Genomic DNA, 25343 nt, shown 5'->3' with positions numbered 1-25343 from the left:
GCTTTTCTTTTTAAAAATTAAATACACATATATATTTTCTGAGTCTTTTTCTTTTTCTATCCATTTTTGTATGTTTATTTTTATTTCCTATATTTTGATAAGTACTAATAAGCTGTAGAATATTCCCACAGTCACTGAAAGTTGGCTACAATTCAACATTTAATGATTCTATACTTGAAAATAATTTTATTGGCTGGAGTTTTCATTACTAACACTTAGAGAAGCCTTCTCAAATATTTATTATAATATCATTCATTCAGTGAGTTACTATGAGCTCCAAGCAGAATCGCTTTACAGATTATCCATAGTTTGGAAAAACAGGGGAAAAATCAGTAAAACTGTGTAAATGGCTAGATAAACCAATAACAAAAATATGCTAAAACATTTTCCTTTTTCGGTTCACTCCATACTCAAATAAATTGAACCAAAAAAAGGTGAGAGTATGTATCATTTTTAAGTTTCAGTACTTTCCACAGTTTAATCTGCATGTCTTATGATGCCATGAAAAACAGTGATTAGTAAGGTTAAAATGTTTACAAGAATCTAAGACTAAGTTTACAAGTACACTTTTGGTCTCAAGGGATTTTAATTACTTAGATGCCAAACATTCTACTCTGATGATTCTCATTTCTTCAAAAACAAGTTGCTATTGTTGTAGTTGGACTTTCAAAACACTATCTTAGTTTGAAAGAACATTCTTGGTACAGTTCATTAAGTGCTTATTTTTTCCTACTCATTAGATTTTTGTAGAGAAGAAATGGTGGTCAATATTCAAAGATTCTAAAAAAGAACAAAATTTTAAACTGGGAATAGAGGCAGGGGATATTAATATAATTTCAGCAGATGTGATTCCATTTGACTCCTGTACTTTAAAAAAAAGACACACCGAGATCCAAAGAGAATTTGGGTTCATTCAGATGATAGTGACCACAAATAGTTCTAAGAGGCATCTATTTCATTCTTAAAACAGTACAAAGTCCAAAGAACACTTCTCAAATTTCTATTCTCTATTACATGATTATGTTTCCTTTAAAATTAAGACTACAATAAACCTGAAACTAATGTAAATCATTAAAGAAAATGACCCACTATGGCTATGAATAATTAAAGTGGAGGTGGGTAACTACTAATATGGCAAATAGATGTGGTACTTGTACGCCTTAGTAGCTACACATATTATGATCAATGTAGGAAGCTTTGCCATGTCACCATATATAAATAATTTAAGTTTTTCAAAATCATATTTACTCTTTGGTCTAGCAATTATACAGATAAAATTGGCATAATTTACACTTTCTCAATATTTTTATTGAAAGTGAAGTCGCTCAGTCGTGTCCGACTCTTTGCGACCCCATGGACTAGAGCCTACCAGGCTCCTCTGTCCATGGGATTTTCCAGGCAATAGTATTGGAGTGGACTGTCATTTCCTTCTCCAGGGGAATCTTCCCGACCCAGGGATCGAACCCAGGTCTCCCTCATTATAGACAGATGCTTTGCCACCTGAGCCACCAGGGAAGTCCTAATATATATATAGAAAATAAAATATATTTTAATGTACATATTGTAAAGTAAAATAGTACAAAACTTTAGAAGACGGATAAAATAAAACTTCAAAGGGAATAGTTCCTTTGCAAAGGCTATTGCCAATGCATTTTTCTTTGCTCAGGGTAAAACCAATCAAATAGTCATTAGCACATTGTGAATAAAGGCCTAATTGAAGTCCCTCTGCTCTCCTTGGAAGGACAACTTTCAAACAAAGGGAAAGAAAAAGAATGTTCTCTCCAGGTTGCAATCTGATTCGTATGTGATTATAATGAAATACTTGTGAAGTGTGTGATTAGAATAACATACTGCATTAGCCAAGTGATTAGAAGCAGAAAAGTACTGGGACCAAATAATAGATGGACTGAGATGCTGGTAAACTGCATTGTGGGGGTCTAGGGCCTCAAATGTAATACTTGGCATAATCCTGTGATTAGTCTTACAGCAGTGGGGGAAGAGACCACATATTTATTCATGCATCAAAGATTTTTAAGTGATTACTACTAGAGACAACTTAATAGGTGCTGAGTTAAGACCCCAAGCTAGAATGTGAGAAGAGAGTTTGCTTCTAAAAACTTAAGTTTCACTTTCTTTTAAGAGAAAATATCCAAGACTGTTTATCATTGCTGGGTCACCTCTATCAGCAGTGTTGAGTCATGGGCTGTATCACAGAGCCCTCTGGCGGTAGAACTACTCATTTCATCCTAAATGCAATCGAAAATAGTCAACTAAAAATGCTGCTGGGTTCTTACCTCTGAATGAGCCTTCTCTTCAGCCTGTAAAAGATAAAAGGAAAAGGAATTTAACTGTAAATAATGAGTATTAATTTATTTCACAGTATAAAAGAATACAATAAATATACTGTGTCATTTAAAATGTTATTTTGGTCTAACGTAAGAATAATAAAATATAAGATATTAAATAAATTAATAGTAAAAGCAGGAACTGTAGAACTGCAATGATATTTATTTATATATAGACCATATTGTATTTTGAAAACATAGGTTATTTGACTGATGGATATATATTGTGTCTTAAAATCTTTAAAAGTATAGAATTAAAAGATGGTGCTACCCTAAGATGCAGACAACAAATAACACAAACAAAAGTTATAAAATTATATTTTATAAAAGGTGAGTGCAGAAAAAAGTAATAGAGGGTTTTTTTTTTTTTAATACAGATTTTAGGAAATTTGTGCTCCATGAAATCATAGAGATTTTTAGCCAAGACCTAGGAGTTGGAATTTTATTCTGTGATTTATAAATCATAAAGAATACCAAATACAACTACAGGAAAAACATTTACCTGTACTGACAGCCACAGAAAATCAGCTTATTAGTTACTATTTTGTTTACTTTTTCCTAATGATCATTCGAGAATGCAATGGCACCCCACTCCAGTATTCCTGCCTGGAAAATCCCATAGACCAAGGAGCCTGGTGGGCTGCAGTCCATGGGGTCGCTAAGAGTCGGGTACGGCTGAGCGACTTCACTTTGACTTTTCATTTTTATGCTTTGGAGAAGGAAATGGCAACCCACTCCAGTGTTCTTGCCTGGAGAATCCCAGGGACGGGGAGCCTGGTGGGCTGCCGTCTATGGGGTCGCACAGAGTTGGACACGACTGAAGCGACTTAGCAGCAGCAGCAGCAATGATCATTAAATAAGTTTATTTGGCTGCAAGTCAGCAAAACAGTAAAACACCCAGTTGTGAAGTGGTGAAAAAAGTGGTTGGCAAACACAGGCTCTACAGATGCCAGAAATAAGCACTGCTGTAGGACCTCAAGGGGTGTTTTGGCCTCAGCTGTAGAAAACTCCTAGCTCTGTTTTTCTTCTTCTCACAGGGCTGCAAAAATGCCAATGAGTTACATGTGCCATTATACTTGGGAAGCTCCCTCAACCTGAAAAAAGCTGGAGAATGCATAATATTGCTGAATATTACAAGTCTGTTCACTGCCTCGAGCAGCTCCAAGGCTGAAAAACAATCTCTTACCTCCTATCTCTCTTTTCCGGACACTTCCTGATTAACTGATGCAGAACTACCTGAACCACTTTTTAATTCTTTCATTTCTCCAGAAAACATAAAATGAATCAAAGTAAAATAACTCAGGATTTTTTTTATGCATAAGCACCTCTTTTAAACAGGGTTTTGTTCTTTTATATATTTTCTCTAGTCTTAAAAATATGTATAGTTAGTAAGATACTGGGATAGATAGTAACAAGACTGGGAGATGACTGTGGTTCAGATCATGAACTCCTTATTGCCAAATTCAGACTTAAATTGAAGAAAATAGGGAAAACCATTAGACATTCAGGTATAACTTAAATCAAATCCCTTATGATTATACAGTGGAAGTGACAAATAGATTCAAGGGATTAGATCTGATAGACCAGAGTGCCTGAAGAACTATGGATGGAGGTTTGTGGCATTCTACAGGAAGCAGGGATCAAGACCATCCCCAAGAAAAAGAAAGGCAAAAAGGCAAACAGTTGTCTGAGGGAGCCTTACAAATAGCTGTGAAAAGAAGAGAAGTGAAAAGCAAAGGAGAAAAGGAAAGATATACCCATTTGAATGCAGAGTTCCAAAGAATAACAAGGAGAGATAAGAAAGCCTTCCTCAGTGATCAGTGCAAAGAAATAGAGGAAAACAACAGAATGGGAAAGACTAGAGATGCCGTCAAGAAAATGAGAGATACCAAGGGAATATTTCATGCAAAGGTGGGCATAATAAAGGACAGAAATGGTATGGACCTAATAGAAGCAGAAGATATTAAGAAGAGGTGGCAAGAATACACAGAAGAACTATACACAAAAGATCGTCATGATCCAGATAACCATGGTGGTGTGGTCACTTACCTAGAGCCAGACCTCCTGGAATGAGAACTCAAGTGGGCCTCAGGAAGCATCACTCCAAACAAAACTAGTGAAGGTGATGGAATTCCAGTTGAGCTATTTCAAATCCTAAAAGATGATGCTGTGAAAGTGCTATACTTAATATTCCAGAAAATTTGGAAAACACAGCAGTGGCCACAGGACAGGAAAAGTCAGTTTTCATTCCAGTCCCAAGGAAAGGCAATGCCAAAGAATGCTCACACTACTGCACAATTGCACTCATCTCACACGCTTGTAAAGTAATGCTCAAAATTCTCCAAGCCAGGCTTCAACAGTACATAACCCATGAACTTCCAGATGTTCAGGCTGGATTTAGAAAAGTTAGAGGAACAAGAGATCAAATTGCCAACATCTGTTGGATCATCAAAAAAGTAAGACAGTTATGAGAAGCATCTACTTCTACTTTATTGACTATGCCAAAGCCTTTGACTGTGTGGATCACAAACAAACTGGGAAGTTTTTCAAGAGATGGGGGGAATACCAGACCACCTGACCTGCCTCCTGAGAAATCTGTATGCAGGTAAAGAAGCAACAGTTGCATCTGGACATGGAACAACAGGCTGGTTTCAAATTGGGAAAGGAGTACATCAAGGTTGTATATTGTCACACTGCTTATTTAACTTATATGCAGAGTACATCATGAGAAACACTGGGCCAGATGAAGCACAACCTGGAATCAAGATTGCCAGGAGAAAGATCAATAACCTCAGATATGCAGATGATACTACCCTTATGGCAGAAAGCAAAGAGAAACTAAAAAGCCTCTTGATGAAAGTGAGAGAGGAAAGTGAAAAAGTTGGCTTAAAACTCAACATTTAGAAAACTAAGATCATGGCATCTGGTCCCATCACTTCATGGCAAATAGATGGGGAAACATTGCAAACAGTGACATACTATTTTGGGGGGGCTCCAAAATTACTGAAGATGGTGACTGCAGCCATGAAATTAAAAGTCACTTGCTCCTTGGAAGAAAAGTTATGACCAACCTAGACAGCATATTAAAAAGCAGAGACATTACTTTGTCAACAAAGGTCCATCTAGTCAAAGCTATGGTTTTTCCAGTAGTCATGTATGGATTTGAGAGTTGGACTATAAACACAACTGAGTGCTGAAGAATTGATGCTTTTGAACTGTGTTGGAGAAGACTCTTGAGAGTCCCTTGGACTGCAAGGAGATCCAACCAGTCCATCCTAAAGGAAATCCTGAATATTCATTGGAGGGACTAATACTGAAACTGAAACTTCTGAAACACCAGATGCGAAGAACTGACTCATTGGAAAAGACCCTGATGCTAAGAAAGATTGAAGGCGAGAGGAAAAGGGGATGACAGAGGATGAGATGGTTGGATGGCATCACCGACTCAATGGACATAAGTCTGAGTAAACTCCGGGAGTTGGTAAGGGACAGGGAGGCGTGGCATGCTGCAGTCCACGGGATCACAAAGAGTAGGACACGACTGAGTGACTGAACTGAACTGAATACTTAGTAAGATAGTGGTTATATAAACAGTAGTTACCTAGTAGAATCCCAATAGCCTTTATAGCAAAACTGTTTTAAAAATAAACACTGACATAAAGCTTTAATGTTTTACATCTCAAATTTATTTTAAAGTTAAGTGAATCTTTAAGTAAAAATTCAATATTTTAAAATTATAATAATTTCAAAGTTTCATATAGTTTGATTTTTGAATCAGACATATATTGGAATTTGAAGACAATTTCATAGACAGAAAGAAAGTTGGAAGTTGTTTACCTTAACACATATGGTGTGATTAACCCTATTTGGTTTCCCTGGTATTTTGAATATTTACTGCCAGTTTATTCTGTCCAAATCCTGCTTTTAGGATTGCTAGGATTATACAGAACTGACGCTCAGTAAGTACTTTGCATGTTTAAAAGAGCATTGTATTTTATTTACAAAAATTGTCTAAAAAGAAATCCATCACATTTTTATTATTAATAAAAAACCCTGAATAAGTTACATACACTAACTACATGCATAACTATTACATATTAATTATATATATGTATATGCATACTGTATAGAATCATTTTGTTTGCTGACTTTTCATAACTTTTTCTTTAATCTTTGCTTTCTTTCATACGCTTTGGTTAGCAATACTTGGTAGCTGTTACCATAAAGTGGAAGCAATGAGCCAGATTATTAATATTATATTTCTTTTGGTGGTTTAGGTATAGATTGATGATATATGATGAAACATGATTTACTTCTCAGTGTTAAATAATGGTTTTGAAGCTGGCTCAATGTCCTCAAGGATGGTAAACAGTATAAAACATCTTGCCTAAATAAAATATATATTAGATGTTTCTTTATTCTGTAGGCCTTTCTTGGCCATTCATTCATCCTTTCAAATTTATTAATTAAAAAATATTTGCTTTATTATTAGCTGTGTGTTAGGAAATATGCTGAAGGGATCCACAAAGAACTAACACAGCCCTCACTCTTATTAAATCAATACAAAGTAGATTAAAAGTACAAAACCAGTTCAATACAATTTTTAATGTACAGCCACTCAGAAAACATCTATTGCAAAGATCAAAAATTTAAATACTTAATAGAACTAGACACATAAATAAAAAGTACCCTGGGTATTAAAACACACACACACACACACACACAGCCTTCCTAGGCTATTTCCCCCCACTTTTCATAAAGATATGGATACTACAGAGTTATTTCTTTTCTTCAAGAAATGCAAAAGCACAATAATAACTAACAATGCAAAATCAGCTTCAGTGTCAGCAAGAGAAGAATCGGTGGAGGCTGGGTCTTGTCTGAGATCACACTAACATCTTGTGTGATGAGATCACACACAACATCTTAAAGGGGTGATGCTGTAAACACTAGTGGTAAAGACTTCCTGCCTATGCCTATGGGGGAGACGTAAGAGATGTGAGTTCAATCCTTGGGTCAGGAAGATCCCCTGGAGAAGGAAATGGCAATCCATTCCTGTATCCTTGCCTGGAAAATCCCATGGACAGAAGAGTCTGGCTGGCTACAGTCCATGGAGTCGCAAAGAGTTGGACACGACTGAAACAATTTAGCATGCGTAAACCTGGAAGAATTTCATCTCCATGTTGCTAGATATTCCACTTACTTTCAAAAGGAACTTAGAAATTAGAATTTTCATGTAAAACTCCATATTTCATGGTGTTGGCTTAGAATTAAAAACAAACACACAAACCCAAAGTTTGCCAAGGGTAACAGCTTGGTGGGTCAGATTGAGTCTGTGTTTTTCAACCAGTTTGTAATCTCACTGGATCTTTCTGCTCAAAAATTCTGAAAGATGATTTACTCAGCTTTATAACAAGACACTTTTGAAAATTTCACCAAATTATAATTGGTAGAGACTTCAAAAGCTGTATGTGAAGAAAGAATCCTTTCAGTTGAATTTATTGTACTTGTAACTTGACAGGCAAATGTCATCTTTGTTAGTTTAATATAATCTGATAAATTGTGTAAATGATGGTATCAAAGATTGTTTCTATCCCTGGTTCCTAAGAACAGTGTATTTCCTAATAAAACAAAGTGTCTAACAATCTTCTAAAAAAAATTTTTTTTTCTTTTCTTTATTTTTTTGGTCATATAGCTTGGCTTGCGGGATCTTAGTCCTCCAACCAGGAACTGAACCCAGGCCCCTGGCAGTGCAAGTGTGGAGTCCTAACCACTGGATTGTCAGGGAACTCTTTAATTATTTCATGAAGGAATATCATGCACAACTGTATTACTTGCACTTGGCATAATTTCAAAAGGTGCAATTCACAAAGACTATGATATCAATGGTGCTCCCATGAAGTTTACAGTTTTTTTTGTAATTAATGGTATAGAATGACCCTCTTCTCTAATAATTGCAGAAGTCCCTTGAACAGACCGAATAGATCTGGCTGCTCTTTGCCAACTTATTTTACAGGTATAGTCCAAAGAAATTGAGCAACTTTTCTGATGTCAAAAATGTAAATCAACCGAATCTTTATCCACAATCCTTAAGGAGGCATGGAAAAAAATGATAAACTGATTCTTCACTTCCTGGTTTGAAAAACACTTTCACAGATAGCTTTTCTTTGCCAGTTAAATCTCAGTGCATTGGTAATGGAGCACTGGAGACAGAGTGACTCATCATCTGGAGTTTTCTCTTCATTATTCCACTAAAAATGCATTTATCTGAATTGTCTAAGGTTATCAGTACAAGTATATAATTTCCATCATTTCCAATAAAGCTATTTAAATTTCCTCATTTCTGAATAATATCACCTTCTCATGTTTTGATCACCTAATCCACTATTTTCACACTTAACATGAGCATCTATTTTATCACATAAACATGTGTGTATAGTCTCTTTATTTTTATCTCTTCCTACTTCATATTGTACTCTTAATGCAGTACTTCCCATTATACTTTCTAATTTACCCTTGTTATTTTGACATCTCCTGTAAACCTATAATATCCAATATAGTAGTCACAGGAACATGTGTCTATAAAATTTAAAGTTGTTTTTGTTTAGTCACTAAGTCGTGCCTGACTCTTTTGCAACCCCATGGATTGTATCCTCCCCAGTTCCTCTGTCTGTGGGATTTCCCAGGTAAGAATACTAGAGTGGGTAGCGATTTCCGCCTCCAGAGGAGCTTTCTGAACCAGGGATGGAACCCACGTCTCCTGCATTGACAGGCAGACTCTTTACCATCTGAGCCACCAGGGAAGCCCAAATTTATAGTGCGCAAAATTAAAAATTCAGTTCCTTTGTCATACCACATACACTTCAAATACTCGACAGCCACATGTGACTAGAAGTTACTATATTATCTAGTACAGGTATGGAGTATTTTTATTATCACAGAAAGGCCTATTGGACTTGTGTATACTAATTAGCCATCTGTTTTTCCTCAGCTCATGCTTTTTTTCTTCTTGAATTTTTCTCAGGCTACATGAAGGTGGTTTCTTATCCAAATACTGCTTCTGTATAATTTGAAATATGATGACAATGATGCTGCACCTTTGATCTTATAGAGAGACTTCAACTGCAAGGGTTCAATTCAGAATATACCTCCCCTCAAGCAGTGGTATTGGCCCAACAGGAGGAATACTACATCTGAACATATTTTGTTTGTTTGTTTGTTTGTTTGTTTCCAATGCATTTTAACATGTCTCACTTTTTTCTCCATTTGCCCAAAACAGTAGATTTATCTAAACACTAACAGTAATTTAATTATTCTTAGATCTATTGACAATTTTAGTCATTAAAAGGAGAAATGATAAGAAAAATATTGCCTCTGCCAATGATAGTTTGATCTTGAGGAACTTTCTAAAGCAATAAGTATATAAGAGGGCCATAATATTTGAACTAATGCAAATGAATGAAAAAATCAGTATTGCCCTTAATGCTTAATTACTTGGTGACAGCTGAGGCTTTTGAACTTTTCATGAACTTTTAATATGAATTAGGGGTTAGTCATAATGTTCAAGCCTCAATGAGATTCATCAACTAAAATATACTTAGGATGAAGGAATTTTTTTTGTAAAACATAACTCCCTGTAGGCTAATTTTTAGAAAAGCATGAAATTATAGTAACTGGGCAGAAAACTTACACTTGTAAAAACAAAATATATTTCACACACTGGAAAAATAAGTTGATATACTGGCATTTGTCTCTTAAGAAATTAAGTTTTAAAAATCACCCTCTTTAAGAAGATTTAGTTTAAAAATTCATTAAGCCTTTTAGGCTTTTACCCTTTAATACAATTTTCTCAAAAAATGAACTTAAAAAATAAAAAAAAAGAAAATGAAGAAAATGCCATAAAACAATTACCAGTCAGAGAACCAAACAAAGAAAAGTGAACAGTATGATAAAGTTATGATGGAGAATAGTACATGGTTTTAAGGGTTTTGAGTCATAAACCATCAGATTTTATGAAGTTCAGTTTTTCATCCACTCATTGATTACAAACACAAGTGTGTTATAGAAGAATTGGTAGAGTCCCTGCCTCCTTAGCGGATACGCAAGAGCTTAGAGTACACCTTTATGTCACTGTGAAACTTCTGTGTAAATGTCAACCTATTTAACAAAGATTGGCGAAGGCAAAACGTTTTTTTACAGCCAACACTTACCGTGGAGTACAGAGAAGAAGTGCTGGAGACCAGTGATAATGAAGAGCCATGAACTGAAGAAAGCAAAAAAGAACAAGAGGTAAAATAATGATTTCTGTTCAGAACCCCCAGGCCTTTACTGAAAAATGAAGAATGGGTGGTTAAGGAAATAAAAAATTACGTAAGAATCTGAGGACAAGCCTGCTGTTAATTTTTAGAGATCCAAAGGTTGAGCCATGGAAAGGTTCCATACTTGTCCCCTAAAGTACTTCCTCCATCACGTACAGAGAAGAATTGACAAATGCAAGCCCTTCTAGTATGCCAGGCACATATTGCAAACCAGAGCAAGCTCTCACACAATAATTAATCCGAAAATCAAGGACATCTTAAGTTACTATGAAAGTGTAAACTTATAAAAAAATGTATGTATTTTATTCTATTTCATTTTTTATACAACACAGGTTGATTTTCAGTATTTTTCTCCATATACGTTCAGGGAAATAAGCTATTTCAACATTTTCTGTGATGAGCTTATTATACTCATTTAAATGAAGTATGGTTTCTTCATAATTTTAGTAATAGAAAAGTACTTATTTCAAGGAGGTGTCTCTTAGAAATTAAGAGTGGAAATTTTATACTGTCTTTTGGGGAGGTGTAGAAAAATATCATCTTGATCAGTTAACAGAATGATTTATTACTTCTGCAAGTCCAAGGTGTTAAGCTCAAAGGAGGATACAATTATGCTTAATTATACTTGTAGAAAAGTTCTTCCTCTTTTCATGGGATAATATACAGTTATTTCTGCTTATTCATCCATTAAAGAAACATTAGTTGGGTACACACAATGTGACAGGCACTTGCTAGATGCTGGGACTATAACACTGAATGTCACAATTCTCAGAGCTCAAAAAGAAATAGAAATACATGTGACTAAAAACAAAATCACAATGGGGCCACATAGATACTATCGAGAGCAATGTACTGGGTACTAAGCAAGCCCCAGGGGCGCTCACACCTGGTCTGGAGAGGTCTAGGAGAGCAGGTGGGATGATAATAAAGCGATGAATTTGAGAGCTATAAGGTCAGATTATTTATCCACATAAAGGAAGGCCAGAATTTCCAAGCATATAAACAGTATTCTCTCTGCCAGGGAAACACCATGGAAAGCCATGAGCATGTTTAGTACATCATTTTTCTAGTTTTTTTTTTTTTTTTTATAAAAGGCCTATCTGTGAAGAGAGAGGTAGAACCATTTTAGAAATGCAACGACTTTACATTTCAGATTTGTTAACTTTTGTCTACATCTGCAGCTATCAGGAGGCTCTCAGGGTAGAATTCACTATCTGTCACAGTGAATTCAGTGGTTTGGTTAATATCCCAAAAGGCAGTGGCAACTGCAGTCAACTGATTTAGTAATCACCTGGTAAATAAACATACTACAACGATGACCTGAAGGTCATCAATTTTCACAGCTGCCTCAATTTTAGTCAGAAGATGCTTTAAATAAGAAGGTAGGAAGGGGAAAAATAAAGGAACAGAATTGCTCTTTACTGTGTTTTCATCCTTAGAAATTACAGACGCAGAAATCGGACGTAACAAAGTTATGAAACTTTCTCAAGTTTATACCACAAAGAGACAGATGACCAGTATGTTTCAAGATCGAGTCTTTTCTGTTATAGAAACTTACTAAGCTCAGGATAGTATAGCTGACTGCCTCTGATTTTATTCTAAGGAATTTGGACTTCGATGTTTACCTTTGTTTTATTCTTAACGAAAAGTGCTTTATAAAATGTGTGTCAAAACCAATACAATATTGTAAAGTAATTAACCTCCAATTAAAATAAATAAATTTATATAAAAAATAAAATGGGTGTCACAATTTTACTTTGTGAGCATTTAAAAACAAATTCATTAAATCAAAGAGGAAAATCTCTCAAATATTATTATCAAATTTCACATTTGGGGTTATACAGTTTAGAAAACTATATACATTGGAAAATCAATTAAGCCTCTTGAGCTTTTCAAAGAGTATTTGTTATAAAGTGCTCATGTAGAATTTTACAATGATAAAGACACTTATTAGGTCAGGTGAGAATTTTAATGTGACAGATAAAGGAAATATAACTTATAAAGCAAAATGTAGGTGTATTAGGAATTCGTAAATGAAATGATAATAAAAACTAACACCAGCGGGAGTTTCTGAGAATAAACGTTGGCAGCATGTGGTTGTTTCATATGAGGATTTTTTCTGGTTTATGTATCTTTTGTGGTTTTTAACCAACGTGTCAAATGAAACATTCACTTTGATATTTGGCAAACCAAAGCAAATAGTCTCGAAAATTGCCCAGGTTTGTGTAGGAGGACCCGAGATTTATTCTGAACTGTTCTATAGCCAAGTATTAATCTAAACTATGTCTGTCATATTTCCAAATGCATAACGAAACAGAAGGTAATACAGACTAAAATGTCTTCAAGTTTCAGGGCTCCCGAAATGGAACTAGCCTACTTGATTTACTCTTGAAGGCATCCTTTTGACATGAGTGATATGATAGCTTTCAGGTCTGAGTTAACCAGCTTCATCCTTATTTCCCCCATGCCTACCTTCTTCCATGCTGTCCCTGAATGAGCCTGAATGACTGATGGCCCGTGGCCTCTCCTCCAGAGACGTGGCGCTCCCACAAAGCTGGGAGTCGTCATAGAGATCGAAGGACGAGTCTTGGGCTGGGATGCTGTTTGAGCGCATCATGCTGGGCCCAGGAAGGTTAAACTGAGAAAGATTGGTTGGGCTCACTGGAAAACAAAGTGCACACAGCCCATTATTCCGGGGCTTGGAAGTTTGCTTCTGAAATTTTCAATAGCAGTTACAGTGGAGTCCCTCTTTTCTCTAGCACTTTCATGGGAAGCAGCATGTCAATTTCTAAAGCAATATTAAACAAAACCATCAAGTCACCTCTACTGTTTTTTCCTAGAAATGATATGGTATTTTCTGCTGCCCATTATGAAGAAAAAATTGTCTTCCTAGAGTCTGAACATTCATTTTTCAAGAAAAAGAAATCTAAATTTTCTAGGAAAACGTGTATGAAGCTTCCAACCAAAGACTTTCAGTCAGTTTGAGTTCTAAATTTTTGTCAGTTCATAATCAGAACTATCACTATTGTCAGAGTTAGGTTATAATAAAGAAAAATAAAAATGAAATATAATGTAAGGTACATGGTTATCCACAGCTCATTGTGACGTTAATCACTTAAAACTACTTTCCATTGTATCTAAGATGAGAATGTCACAGTGAGACTGTCAAAAGTCACAAACTTGTATTTCTCAAGCAATACCTTAAGTCTGTAATTTGAAACATGAATTTATTTACCCAGTGCCTACTGCCAAATAGTCCTAATAACATTCAAGTTTTTAGGCCAACTAATTGTCATTAATTTAAAGAAATATGTGGTTGACTGAATTGGAAAACAATATTGCTTTAAATTTGGAATAAAAGCAAAACAGAAAAATTAAGATATATATTTATCATAAATGCTCATAATTAAGAAATACAAGTTGTTATAGACATATGAGGAAGCAGGCAGGAGACATTTAAGATTTGAAAAGAATGGCTGAGTACTTTCAAAATCTTGGAGAATTTATGTCTTTGGCTTAGAACTGGTCTGATAAATTTTCAAAACTTGCTATTTCTTTTCTTTGACATAGGCACTACATTTCTTAATGTAATTGCTGAATCTCAGAACAATGTAAAATATGGGGCAAATATACTATGAGATAACTTTAGAAGACTATCTCTTATTTGCCAGGTACTATGCTGGAAATTTTACAGGTATTAAGGAATCTGATAGAGCTAGTTGTGAACTGAAGTAAAATAAGACCAAGAAAAGTAACTTAAGACTTAGAATTATATCTATGTGTGCATATGTGACATATAATAATGAAAGAAAGAAACTTTGGATTTGCAAAGTCCCCAATCCACTGGAAGAAGGGAAGAAAGGGTGGAAAGTAGGGGGGCAGGGGAGAAAGAAAGGAGAGAGGGAGTAGAAGTTAAAGAAAGATCTTTCAGGTACATTCCTTTAGTCAGCAGTGACAAGTCAGTGGTTGCTAAAGACAACCAACAGATACCCCAAAGGACATTCTAGACTCGAATGTGTGTGTTTAAGGTGTCTGAACGGGAGTAAATCTTACTATCTTAGGTTCACAGTATGAATTGACTTTTTGCTAAATGAATGAGGTACTGAATACATTTGCAAGTGCATCATTTTAATACATATATATATAGAGAGAGAGAGGTTAGAAACACACTTCATTCACTGACTTTGTGCAAATTCTTACAAAATGGTTGCAGATATATCCAGGTAAAGTCTCCTTATATAATTTCAAAACATAACATTTAGCTCATTCAAAATGAAATAGTAATGAGGACTAGGACAGATTTCAAAAGGAATGGTTTGGAGTGAGAAGGATGGGACAAATTGAGAGAGTAGCACTGACATATATACACTACTGCTGCTGCTGCTAAGTCGCTTCCATCGTGTCTGACTCTGTGCGACCCCATGGACTGCAGCCTACCAGGCTCCTCCGTCCATGGGATTTTCCAGGCAAGAGGACTGGAGTGGGGTGCCATTGCCTTCTCCGCATAGATACACTATCATGTGTAAAATAGCTAGCTAGGGGAAAGTTGTTGTAGAGGAGAAGGCTCAGCTCAGTGCTCTATGGTGACCTAGACGGGTGGGATGGGGGTGACTAGGAGGAAGGCTCAAGAGGGAGGGGATGCATGTACACATGTAATCAACTTACTTTGTTGTACAGCAGAAACACAGCGTTATAAAGCAGTTATACTCTGATGTTAAAAATGACATAGGGATAGTAGCTGGCTTTGGGGGAAGCATGGATTGTGGCTGGGTTGCTAGATGGGTGGAAGGGAATTTCTGAGGTGTTGAGAATGTCCCGTCTTGACCAGAATGAGAGCTGCATGCATGTTCACTTGGAAATATTCATTAAACTGTGCTTTATATTTTAAAAATAAAAGGAATATGGGTATTTAGAAGCATTTCTGACAGGTTCTCCATTGGAAATATATTCATTCTATTTAAGAATGTTCAGTTAGTTAAATCTATAGCAGGTTTGCTTTTTTGTTACCATGGTTGAATAGAAAGATCAATATAGCAAGATCTCTGGTTTCAAGGGTGACCTCTAGAGGAGGTGACTGAGAGGTAGACAAATTAACAACATAAAAGAGACAGAGAAAAGCTATGTAATAGGAGACAAAAGTATGATGGACAGAGAATTTCTGTAATGGGACACAAATTAGTACAGGGCATCTAGTGGTAGCTTTGCTTTCTACTTGCTTTAGGCAAATATTTCCATATCTACCCTTCAGTTTCTTCATAAATTAAAAAAAAAATGAAATAAATGGACTCGAAGATCCATTTAAAGCCAGGGAACATGTAAACATTTATAATAAGCAAGATATAGGTGTGACAAGATATTATGGAAAAAGAGGGCTACTGGCTTTGCCTTAAATTATATATCATACTAACATCACTGTTTTTATTAAATTATATGTCGATTAAATTATATGTGATGATCTGAGAACAGGAACTGACAGAAAGATGGAGTGGGTTTTTAAATACAGCAAGTGACTCCAGACTTTGCTGCCGTAGACATGTTAGCCAATGAGTTTATGATATTTTTCTAATAAAAGCTGTCATATGCAACCTACTTTTATTTTTTAAAATCTGGGAATATAACTATGAACTAGGTGGAGATTCAGAAAATGTTTATTTGATCATTTAAAGAACTTTAAAAGTGGAATATATCTAGATATAGGTAGTTTGTCATTGGTGGGTTTAGAGAAGCTAGAGCTGTCACAGGAACCTGCATAACAGATTCAAATTGAATCAGATGTAGGTTTCTTCCAACTGTGAGATCCTACTCTTCCTTGAGTATAGAAGAAAAGGCTTAATCCTGAATGGCTTAAGGGTGAATATGGAGAGGGAGTAGAAGGGCATTCAAGATGTAGGGAGCTTTAGGAGTAAATGCAAAGAAACTTCCCATACAAAGATATTTAAACATCACTCTATGTGAAAGTGAAAGTCACTCAATCCTGTCTGACTCTTTGCGACCCCATGGACAGTAGCCTGCCAGCCTCCTTTGTCCATGGAATTCTCCAGGCCAGAATACTGGTGTGAGTAGCCATTCCTTTCTCCAGGGATTGAAGCCAGGTCTCTCGCATTGCAGATGGATTCTTTACTGTCTGATAGTAATGCTTCTACAGGGTAACCCTTGAGGCAAGGTGAAAAAGAATCTGAGCAACTCATCACCCATGGGACTATGACAATGTCTCACTAGGTTATGGGATGCCTCACAAGGACTGTGACCAATAGTAAATAAAATTGCATCCAATAATAATCTGTTTATGTAAGTTATATTCTGTAATGCTTTCTTGGAGAGGAATGATTTCTATTATAGCTATCATGCCAGAAACCATATACAAACCAGAGCTGACTTCGGCAGTAGCTCACAGTAGTCTACTAATAATGACATAATCGTAGTGACCTTAAATTTCTAATGTTTATTTTTTATATGTGATTTTTACAGTAATATCTCCACAAATTTTATATACAATATTAATATTTTTAGTGGGTAAGAATAAAAAGCATGGTTACTGCAACTCTTAAGTGTTTGTAATAATCACTTATCTTAGTGATTATTCAAAAAAATGATCAAATTGAAAACAAGTGATTACTAAAGTAAAATGTAGAACAATGCTACCCATATTCAAGTTACAGTGTTACATTGGATATATTTTTAAAATTTAATAATAAAGTAATTTTTACTTATGATTGCATTTTAATAGTATCTGCTCTCTTGCCTAATAAATGTGAGTTCCAGTGGTCTGGAAACACAACCAAAAGTCTTCAAAAGCAATTTTCATGGTTTTGAAACTAGTTATTTTGTCTTCTCTTGTAAAATAATACAGCGTATCTGATATGAACCCACATACCCACTTATAAAATACAGGAGGCACATACAAGTGTGTGGATATGTATGGGAAGAACTTCCTTCATAAGTCCCAGTGCGTGAACACTTTGAGAGGTATGAAAGTAGAGATAGTAAGATCTATTTGAAACCTACTGCAATTCTCTGCTAGTGTAAGACATCTCTTTCTAATAAAAACGATGATGTAGCAGAGTCTACCAAGTCTGATACTCTATCTCTCGTCTCTTTGCATATGTTCATCATTCCTTACAATATAACCTAAGTATTATGAATCTATTTAATAGATGAGAAAGTTGAAGTTAAATGACTGCTAATATCAGACACAGTAAGTAGTGAGTTTTTTCCTTCTCAACAAAAAATGGGATTGATTGAATCAAAATAATAACAATGGAAAAATAATGGAGTAAGGATTCACATATTCAGATTAACATCAATTAATGAAAAGATTGACAGGAGGGAGCCGTGAGATACCCAGCAAATTCAGCAAACTAGGTGACATGGGTTTGATTTCAATATTGTGCAATATCAGATTTTGTTTCATATGTCTATGACTCTACAAAAACATTTCCATTTCATTTTTTGAAATCAAAGTTTTAAGCTTCCTGTTGCGTTTTATAAGTACAACTCAGAAGTAAAAGTTTTACCATCCTTCGCCATTATGGGACAAAGAAATCTCATCACTGTGTAGGTTCATCAGTAAAAATTTGGTGTTGGATATACATTCACTAGTATGTATAGAACGATAACCTAAATAACTGTTTTTCATTGTCATAATCTCTATAGCAAAACAGTTATAATAGAAGAGAAATAGCCTTGACTATCCCAGCAGGGGGCAAGTTTGAAAAGTCCAAATTATTAAAGAATTTGGACATTCTCCAAATGTCTATTCTCCAGAATATTGGAGATTCTCCAATAATGGACATTCTCCAGAACGTACTATTCATTCTGTTGGTCTATCATTACACAAAAAACCTCAAGTGAAAAAAATAATGTGACTATTTTATACATGACTTTATAGAAGAGACATCTATTTTTAAAAGCAATGGATCTGTTCAATGATAACTGGCATATTTAGGCTTTCATTATTTTGTCACTTTCCCTTGTGTTTTCTGTGATGTTTGTGCAAATAATTTTATATTTTGTAAAAAGTTATGCTAAACACAAAGTAATCCAGTGGTTCAAATAATCATTTCTTTTCATTGCCTTCATCCAAAAATGTTCACAGGGTATTATCTTAATAGGAATTCTCATATGCATTTTACGGAGAGTTTTAACTTTAAAATGAAGATGTGACTATGGAGTCATGGAATTATATTTTTTCTTCTTCTTAATTATTTCTATTTTCTTTTTCTTCTACAAAATGATAATTAATTTTCTTATAAGAATTAAAAAATTTAAACAGAAAAGAAGGAGGGGTTTTACTGGTTTCTAAGAGGACTCTGAGAAAACTCCTAGGTTTAAGGTCAGGTGTTCTGGCATCAGTTACTATCTCTGCCCCTTAAGATTAGTGATTTTTTTTTTTAAGTCAAAAAAATCTCTTTTTGCCTCTGGATCTTAGGATATAAAATAACAACAGTATTAACTATGTCAACTGGTTGTCATGAGAAATAAACTGTGTAATACTTGGGAATTATTTGGGGGGTTGTAAATGTACAAATAAAAGGCAATGTTAAGGTGTCTATCTCCTTTTTAAATTAGCAATCCTTGTGAACGTATCCCAGGGTTCCTGGGAGAGTAGATGGTAAAAGGAACAAGATGAAATGGATGGTTTAGAAGATTTTACCCAAGTTGGAAAAGTGATATTTTCCTGTTGCAGAAGATGACATGGCAGAAGGGGACACCAGGGGTGACTGGTTGCCAGTATCCTGCAGCCCTCCAGTAGAATGGGAGCGTAACCACTCTTTGCCTTCCTCTTGGTTGGCCTGCCGAGACGATGGGGTGTATCTGCAAAACAGCACAGCTAAGACACTTCAGCACATCTGCAAGGGCAAGGCAATATCAGGATGAGAAAACAACTGAGAGGAGCTTACTATTCAGACTGAACAACATTCGCAAACAGATTGAATTTAATTGTAATTGCTTAGTTCTTCCAGATGATTTGACACCATCTGTTTGAATCTCACAGGAAAAAAAAAATAAAGGATTTTGAAAAGAAAATTATGTTCCTGTGAGATATGTGGTTGAAAATCATAAGCAATGAGCAGACAGCCAGGTTAATTGAGAAGGGCACAAAAGCATGGTGTTTAGAAGGGCGTGAAGAGGGTGAAAACAGAAAGTAAATATGGTAGACAGTAGTTGTCCAGAGCCAAAGGAATTGGAGGGATGGTCACAATAAGACACAGGAAGCAGAACACAAAAGACAGATCTTTTTTAAAGGAAAGGGAAAACATTTATTTGGTTAAAAATGCCACTTGACACCATGTCTGGATTTTTTTTTTTTTTTAATGGAAAGAGAAATAAGCTTCCTTTATTAGAAAATAAATTTCTGGAACAAAATCTTAAAATGGAATATTTACAAACTGTTTGCTCTTGCTAAGAAACTGGAGAGAAGGAAGATAATAGATAAAGATCTAATAGGCCAGTATTCACTTTCGCCAGAGTAAGTAAATTCTTAGTTCCAAATAGCAGTCAACTTATCATGTTCATATAGTGTCATATCTCCAGTAATAGTTCATTCCATATCTTCTCATTAGATAGAAGTGTACAGTAAAAGATAGCCATGCATTAAATTTTCATTTTATATTTTTTATGAACTTAATAATTATTTTGATATTATTATGAAATACTAGCCTAACTTATGTCTGTACTGATTTGACAGATATCAGCACTTCTGAAAAACAGGAAAAAAAGCTCTTCTGAGTTTTTACCAGAAGGATTTCTTAAAAAGTATCCCTTAATTACACTATTTGTCCTCTGATGATGAAAATAACTTTTCTTTGATTCAAATTAGAGCATCCTTCAATCTTTCAACATTCATTTGGCCACATGTGCAGACTATAGGGGTCGAGGCTTTTGTAGGCATATGCCTCCAAGATACAAACATTAGGGAAACTGATTTTATTCTTCAGAAGTGAGCTCTGAATTCTACTAAAATTGCTGCCCCCCAAATAATGTCTTTTACATCACATTTAATTTACTGGGTTTCAGCCTCTACCAAAAACTTCTACCTGAGGGCCATCTCACCAACTCCTCAGGCCAGAGAAAACCTCAGGATTAAGGGTGAGTTGACCCTTGATGTCAGGTGCTTCTTTGCAAAAAAAGAAAGAAAGAGGCAGAGAGACAGCACACAACGTTTACGTAACAACAGAGAAGCAGCGACTGTGCTGAGAGAAATATATACCTTAGTCCCTTTTTGGGTAGTGTATTTCTGTCAAGCTGCATGCTGTTAAAACAAAGAAAACCCCTAAGGACATAATGTAAACAAACCTTCCAAACTATACATCCAACATCAATGACTCTGTTTGAAATCTATTACACAAAATAAGGTTTTCTTTTTTTGTAAAAACATATTTAATGCTTAACTCATTGGAAAAGGCCAACCAAAGATTTCACTGTTGTAACTCATTCAATGATAACTTAGTGACAGGTCTATTTGAAGAATGATTAAGTTATATATTAACATACTTCTCCTCTAGATTCTATTTACCTAGTGCTACGGTAGGTTTTCCTTCCCCATGCAAATGACTAGATTTCTGCTATGATTTCACATGGAAGAGAATCATAGAGGAGGAATGAGAAAGATCTCTGCCTAAGGTAAAGTGGCATGTTCCAACAGACAGAGATGTAATAAATCCCCTTTCAAGACTTATTTTTTGTATTTAAATGATCTTTAGTAAAAATAAAGGCAGATATATTCCTATTCACAGAAAAGAAGAGAAATATATAACTGCTTGAAATGTAATCCTTCTAGCGTCATTTATTTAAATACTTTAATACAATTAAACTATGCTATCTTTTCAAATTATAAATTGGAGGTTTAAAAGGCTATGAGTTTTCAACGTCTATTTTAAAGAATTCTCAATTGGTCCTAAAAAGGGAAGAAAGAATGTGTCTGGAGAAAATGAGAAGTGGCCTCCCTAAAAATAGAGGAAGAGGGTGTCAAGAATTAAGTGGGACGAGTCAAGGAATTTCTGTTATAATCTCCGGCATATGGATAACCAAATAATAAAATTAATTTGGATTTTCAGGATGATATCTGTTTCATTAAACTTCAAATGTCAAAACTGAATACACAGGATATGCACATGAGGATGATATAACATGAATGCCAACACGATGACTTGAAATTTAATCACTAAAAATCAAAGCTAAAATGTTTTCTTCTATGGGTACTCCATTAATTAGCACTGCAATAGAAAGCATCCAAAGGCATTATCTTCTTTTACTTTATGTACTGGGAATGCCCAAATAGGGTAATCGTACAATTATGTAGAGGCCAATTCTAGTGTGTATCTTGACTCTAGGTGTATTCTTAGTACATCTGTATTTTTAGTACAACAGAAAGGAATCATACTGAACAACTACACGGGTACTCTAAATATACACTACAACATGCTGAAGCACTGATAGCGTCGTAAGCTATTTTAAAGATTATCTCTTTCATATGTATGAATTTATTAAATTTTAACATCACAGAGAACAGTGAAAATAGGCATTGTTTTGCCCATGTTATTAACTGTGTAAACATTATGTGTTTGTATTGTACAGAGAATTTAATGAAAGGAAAATCAGAAAATAAGTTTACCAATAAAAGTTAAAATTTCAAGTAGAAATATCTGTTTGAACCTGGATATTAATGATTTTATAAGATAGACACTTATCACAAACGCTGAAAGGCTAAAAACTCTTACGTCTGCAGGAGCCAAGAGGGCAATGGGAATAAATGAAGTAGAAATGTTAACAGTCTGAAGAGGACAGGCAGTGTTTGTCTGAAGCCAGTAAATATGGTACAGGATTTTAAAGGCAGGGTAGCTGGATCTGACAGTAAAAAACAAGCCAGACGTTTTTAAAGTTGGCTACAACTTTAAATTTTTTAAGGTTTGGTTTGGTCACAAAAAACAAAATGTACAAAACAAATGTGAACTAATTATAGCCAACGGCTGCTCTGATCTAGAACAATTAGAGGAGAAAACTGTTATATTTTAAATAATTTGTTTATGATACTTTAATGAGAAATTTAGACCAAAATTAAAATCTATGTGAAAAGCTATTTATTTAATAGTATTAGAATAATAAATACCAATAAAGTCTTCTGAAATTATAGATCAACAGGAAAGTCATTAACTTACATACATCTCTATTGTATCTTTCTAATCACTTTGTCTAAAATATTTAGACTTTGGCACATCTATTTGGCTTCCTTAGTGTTCCCAACATTATGTGGACTATGTAATTAAGCCAGGGTCTCTGATAGGATCTAATTTTCTCTTCGAGGGATCATATAGTTCTTGGGTGTACTTTAAAGGATTAGAATGGATTGCTGGTTCTTGCAATTTTGTTCACAAGAAAAAAAAGTACAACTTCTTATATCAAAAATTATTTCAATCAAGTAATTTATTGGAAGAAACTAGTTAATGTTTATATTGTATACCATAACTATGAAGATAATTTGCTTTTTCACAGTTTAATAGTCATGAATATATCTTACTAAGAATAAAAGGTAAAAATTTCATCTCTTCAAAATTAGTTTTAAAATTTAGTTTAGAAAAATTATTTATCTATTTATACCAGAACACATCCATCCACAAAACTGGTCTATTTGAAGACTGAAAACCAAGTTTAAAAAGATTTGTTTAAAGGGAATAATTAACTGTATATTTGTCAGTGTATTTCCATAGTTAAATATATATATATATATATATATATATATACACACACACTGACTTCTGCTAGAATACAGATCAAAGTAAAATATTAACACCGCATTTATATTGCAGCTATGAAACTCAGCAATATTATCAACTAGATTTGTTTTAGAGTTACTTGGTTACAAATACTTACTTGACCACTTTCCTGTGTTTTAATGTATGAATGCCAAAGAAATGAGTTGATGGCTAAATGGTCAACTTGTGGTCATATTCATGATAAAAATAATCAGTATTTTGGAAGGTGAGTATTGTTAACAAATAACCTGTTTGCAGTGTGCTATGTTTGAGGTGATACGTCATCATCAACAATAGACTGAATAAAAGTTTGTGAAAGTTATCAGGCATTTTCAGTGACCTGTGGCACTTTCACAAATAACACAATTAAGATATACAGCCAAGGGCATTTCTGAAAACTTTAGGTGTGCCAAGAAACAAACAGCATTAAGTTCATCAGGGAAAACCAGGCAGGTTTAAGATACATTCCTGGGGAAAAGAGTCAGTACCAAAATATCTGAGAAAGGATTTTTTTAGGGAGGAGAATCCAGAGTCTTCTTGGCCAACAGAGATGCTTTATCTTAAGTATATTAGGTAAGGAATGCCTTCGTATGGTCATTTTAAGTTTAAAGGAAAACTAATTAATTGAATCAATGAGAAATATCTTGTAATGTAGTTTAAAAAGGGCCTAATAAAAATGTCACTAGAGTTGTAATTTTGTCTAAGAATTCGTATCTGACAACTGATCTTTTTTTTTTTTCCGATTCAACTAGGATTCCTAGCTATCCATTTGCTATTTTTCCAAAGAAATGCTAATAAAGCCACCTGAACATTTCACTCTGAGCATAATTGTAGAATCCATTTAGATTTGATCTTTAAATATGCTTAAATCATCCTAAGAAGCTGTGTTGTCCTGGAGCTCAAGCTAAATCACTGCTGTGTCCTTGAGAAAACATCATTCAATACATAAAAACACGCTTTGAATTTTATTTAAATTGGCTAGTGGGTGTATATGTATGCATCATACCAAGAAACTAACTAATCCATTTTTTATGGATTCTTAATGGTTTTCACCTTCTGCAAATGTGGTAGTAACACCAAATAAAAGGCCCAGTATCAACAATCCGACATCCCTTTGCAAAGTGGCACTCTCACTGAAATTTAAAAAAAAAAAAACAAAACAAAACTGAATGCAGGGTAGGGGTAGGTACAGTGTGGGAAGGAGGGAGGTGAAGACTTCAGCAAGGCCTCCAGGAGAGCTCACCTTTCTGAGAGAGTAGATCTCACACTACCAGTTCTCATGAGCAGGCTCTGCACCTCGTGAGTGCCTGTGGTCAGTCCAGACAGGGAGCCATGGTGGCTGAGGGGGAGGTCAATGGACTCAGAGCTCGTATGGAGGCTAGTCATGGACTGGTAACTTGGAGTGTCCTTGCTGCCAGCAGAGGAACTGCTCAGATTGGCAGCCCACACGAGACCACCTGATGTGAAAGAGTGAACCGATGCTGGGCTGGACGCCAACGAGTGGCTTAAGCTTATAACGTCTGCAGTGAGGTCTGAGGGTTTATTGAAGAGAGGGCTGCTGCTGCCACTGAGCCCACCAGCACTGCCCAGGCTGCCCGTACCAGACGACGGCGACTCCAGACTGCCTTGCCGCGCTAGTGTGGTACTGGGACTGGACATTACAGAGGAGGATTTCACACCCTCAGTATTAGGTGCGGAGGCAGGTTTGCCACCTGCCTTGGCACCAAACAACCTAAAAGAAAAACAAATAACAACTTCAGTTGTTCCGAGAAACTAACATCCACATTGAATACTTAGGGTTATAGTACATAGAGCCAAGCGTGCTCTGGTGGACGGGCCACCGAGCACTTCCTGTCTCTATGTTAATGAACTTGATAAGCTTGAACTTCCTAATCTCTCTCTCATATTGCCATAGGGGTAAACTGGTA

At 35.3% G+C, this 25343-nt stretch overlaps 1 protein-coding gene across 7 annotated transcripts in view; it reads right to left on the bottom strand.

Annotated features, from left to right (window-relative positions):
• NAV3 (neuron navigator 3) overlaps positions 1-25343 on the bottom strand; it is an 892841-nt gene that overhangs the window by 72231 nt on the left and 795267 nt on the right. For 5 of the 7 annotated variants that reach the window (XM_061415605.1, XM_061415600.1, XM_061415604.1 and 2 more), the window contains 6 exons: positions 24659-25147; positions 20874-20915; positions 19317-19477; positions 13136-13324; positions 10556-10608; positions 2295-2318 (listed from right to left, as the gene is read on the bottom strand). In XM_061415605.1, coding sequence (XP_061271589.1) covers positions 2295-2318; positions 10556-10608; positions 13136-13324; positions 19317-19477; positions 20874-20915; positions 24659-25147 — 958 coding nt within the window. The remainder of the gene's footprint in view (positions 1-2294; positions 2319-10555; positions 10609-13135; positions 13325-19316; positions 19478-20873; positions 20916-24658; positions 25148-25343) is intronic. The other 2 variants (XM_061415606.1, XM_061415603.1) reach the window with 2 other exon arrangements.

This window comes from Bos javanicus, chromosome 5 (genome assembly GCF_032452875.1).
Source record: "Bos javanicus breed banteng chromosome 5, ARS-OSU_banteng_1.0, whole genome shotgun sequence".
Classification (NCBI taxonomy): Eukaryota; Metazoa; Chordata; class Mammalia; order Artiodactyla; family Bovidae; genus Bos; species Bos javanicus.
Note: the sequence above shows the minus strand (reverse complement) of the source record. Positions and strands in the feature narration are given on the sequence as shown.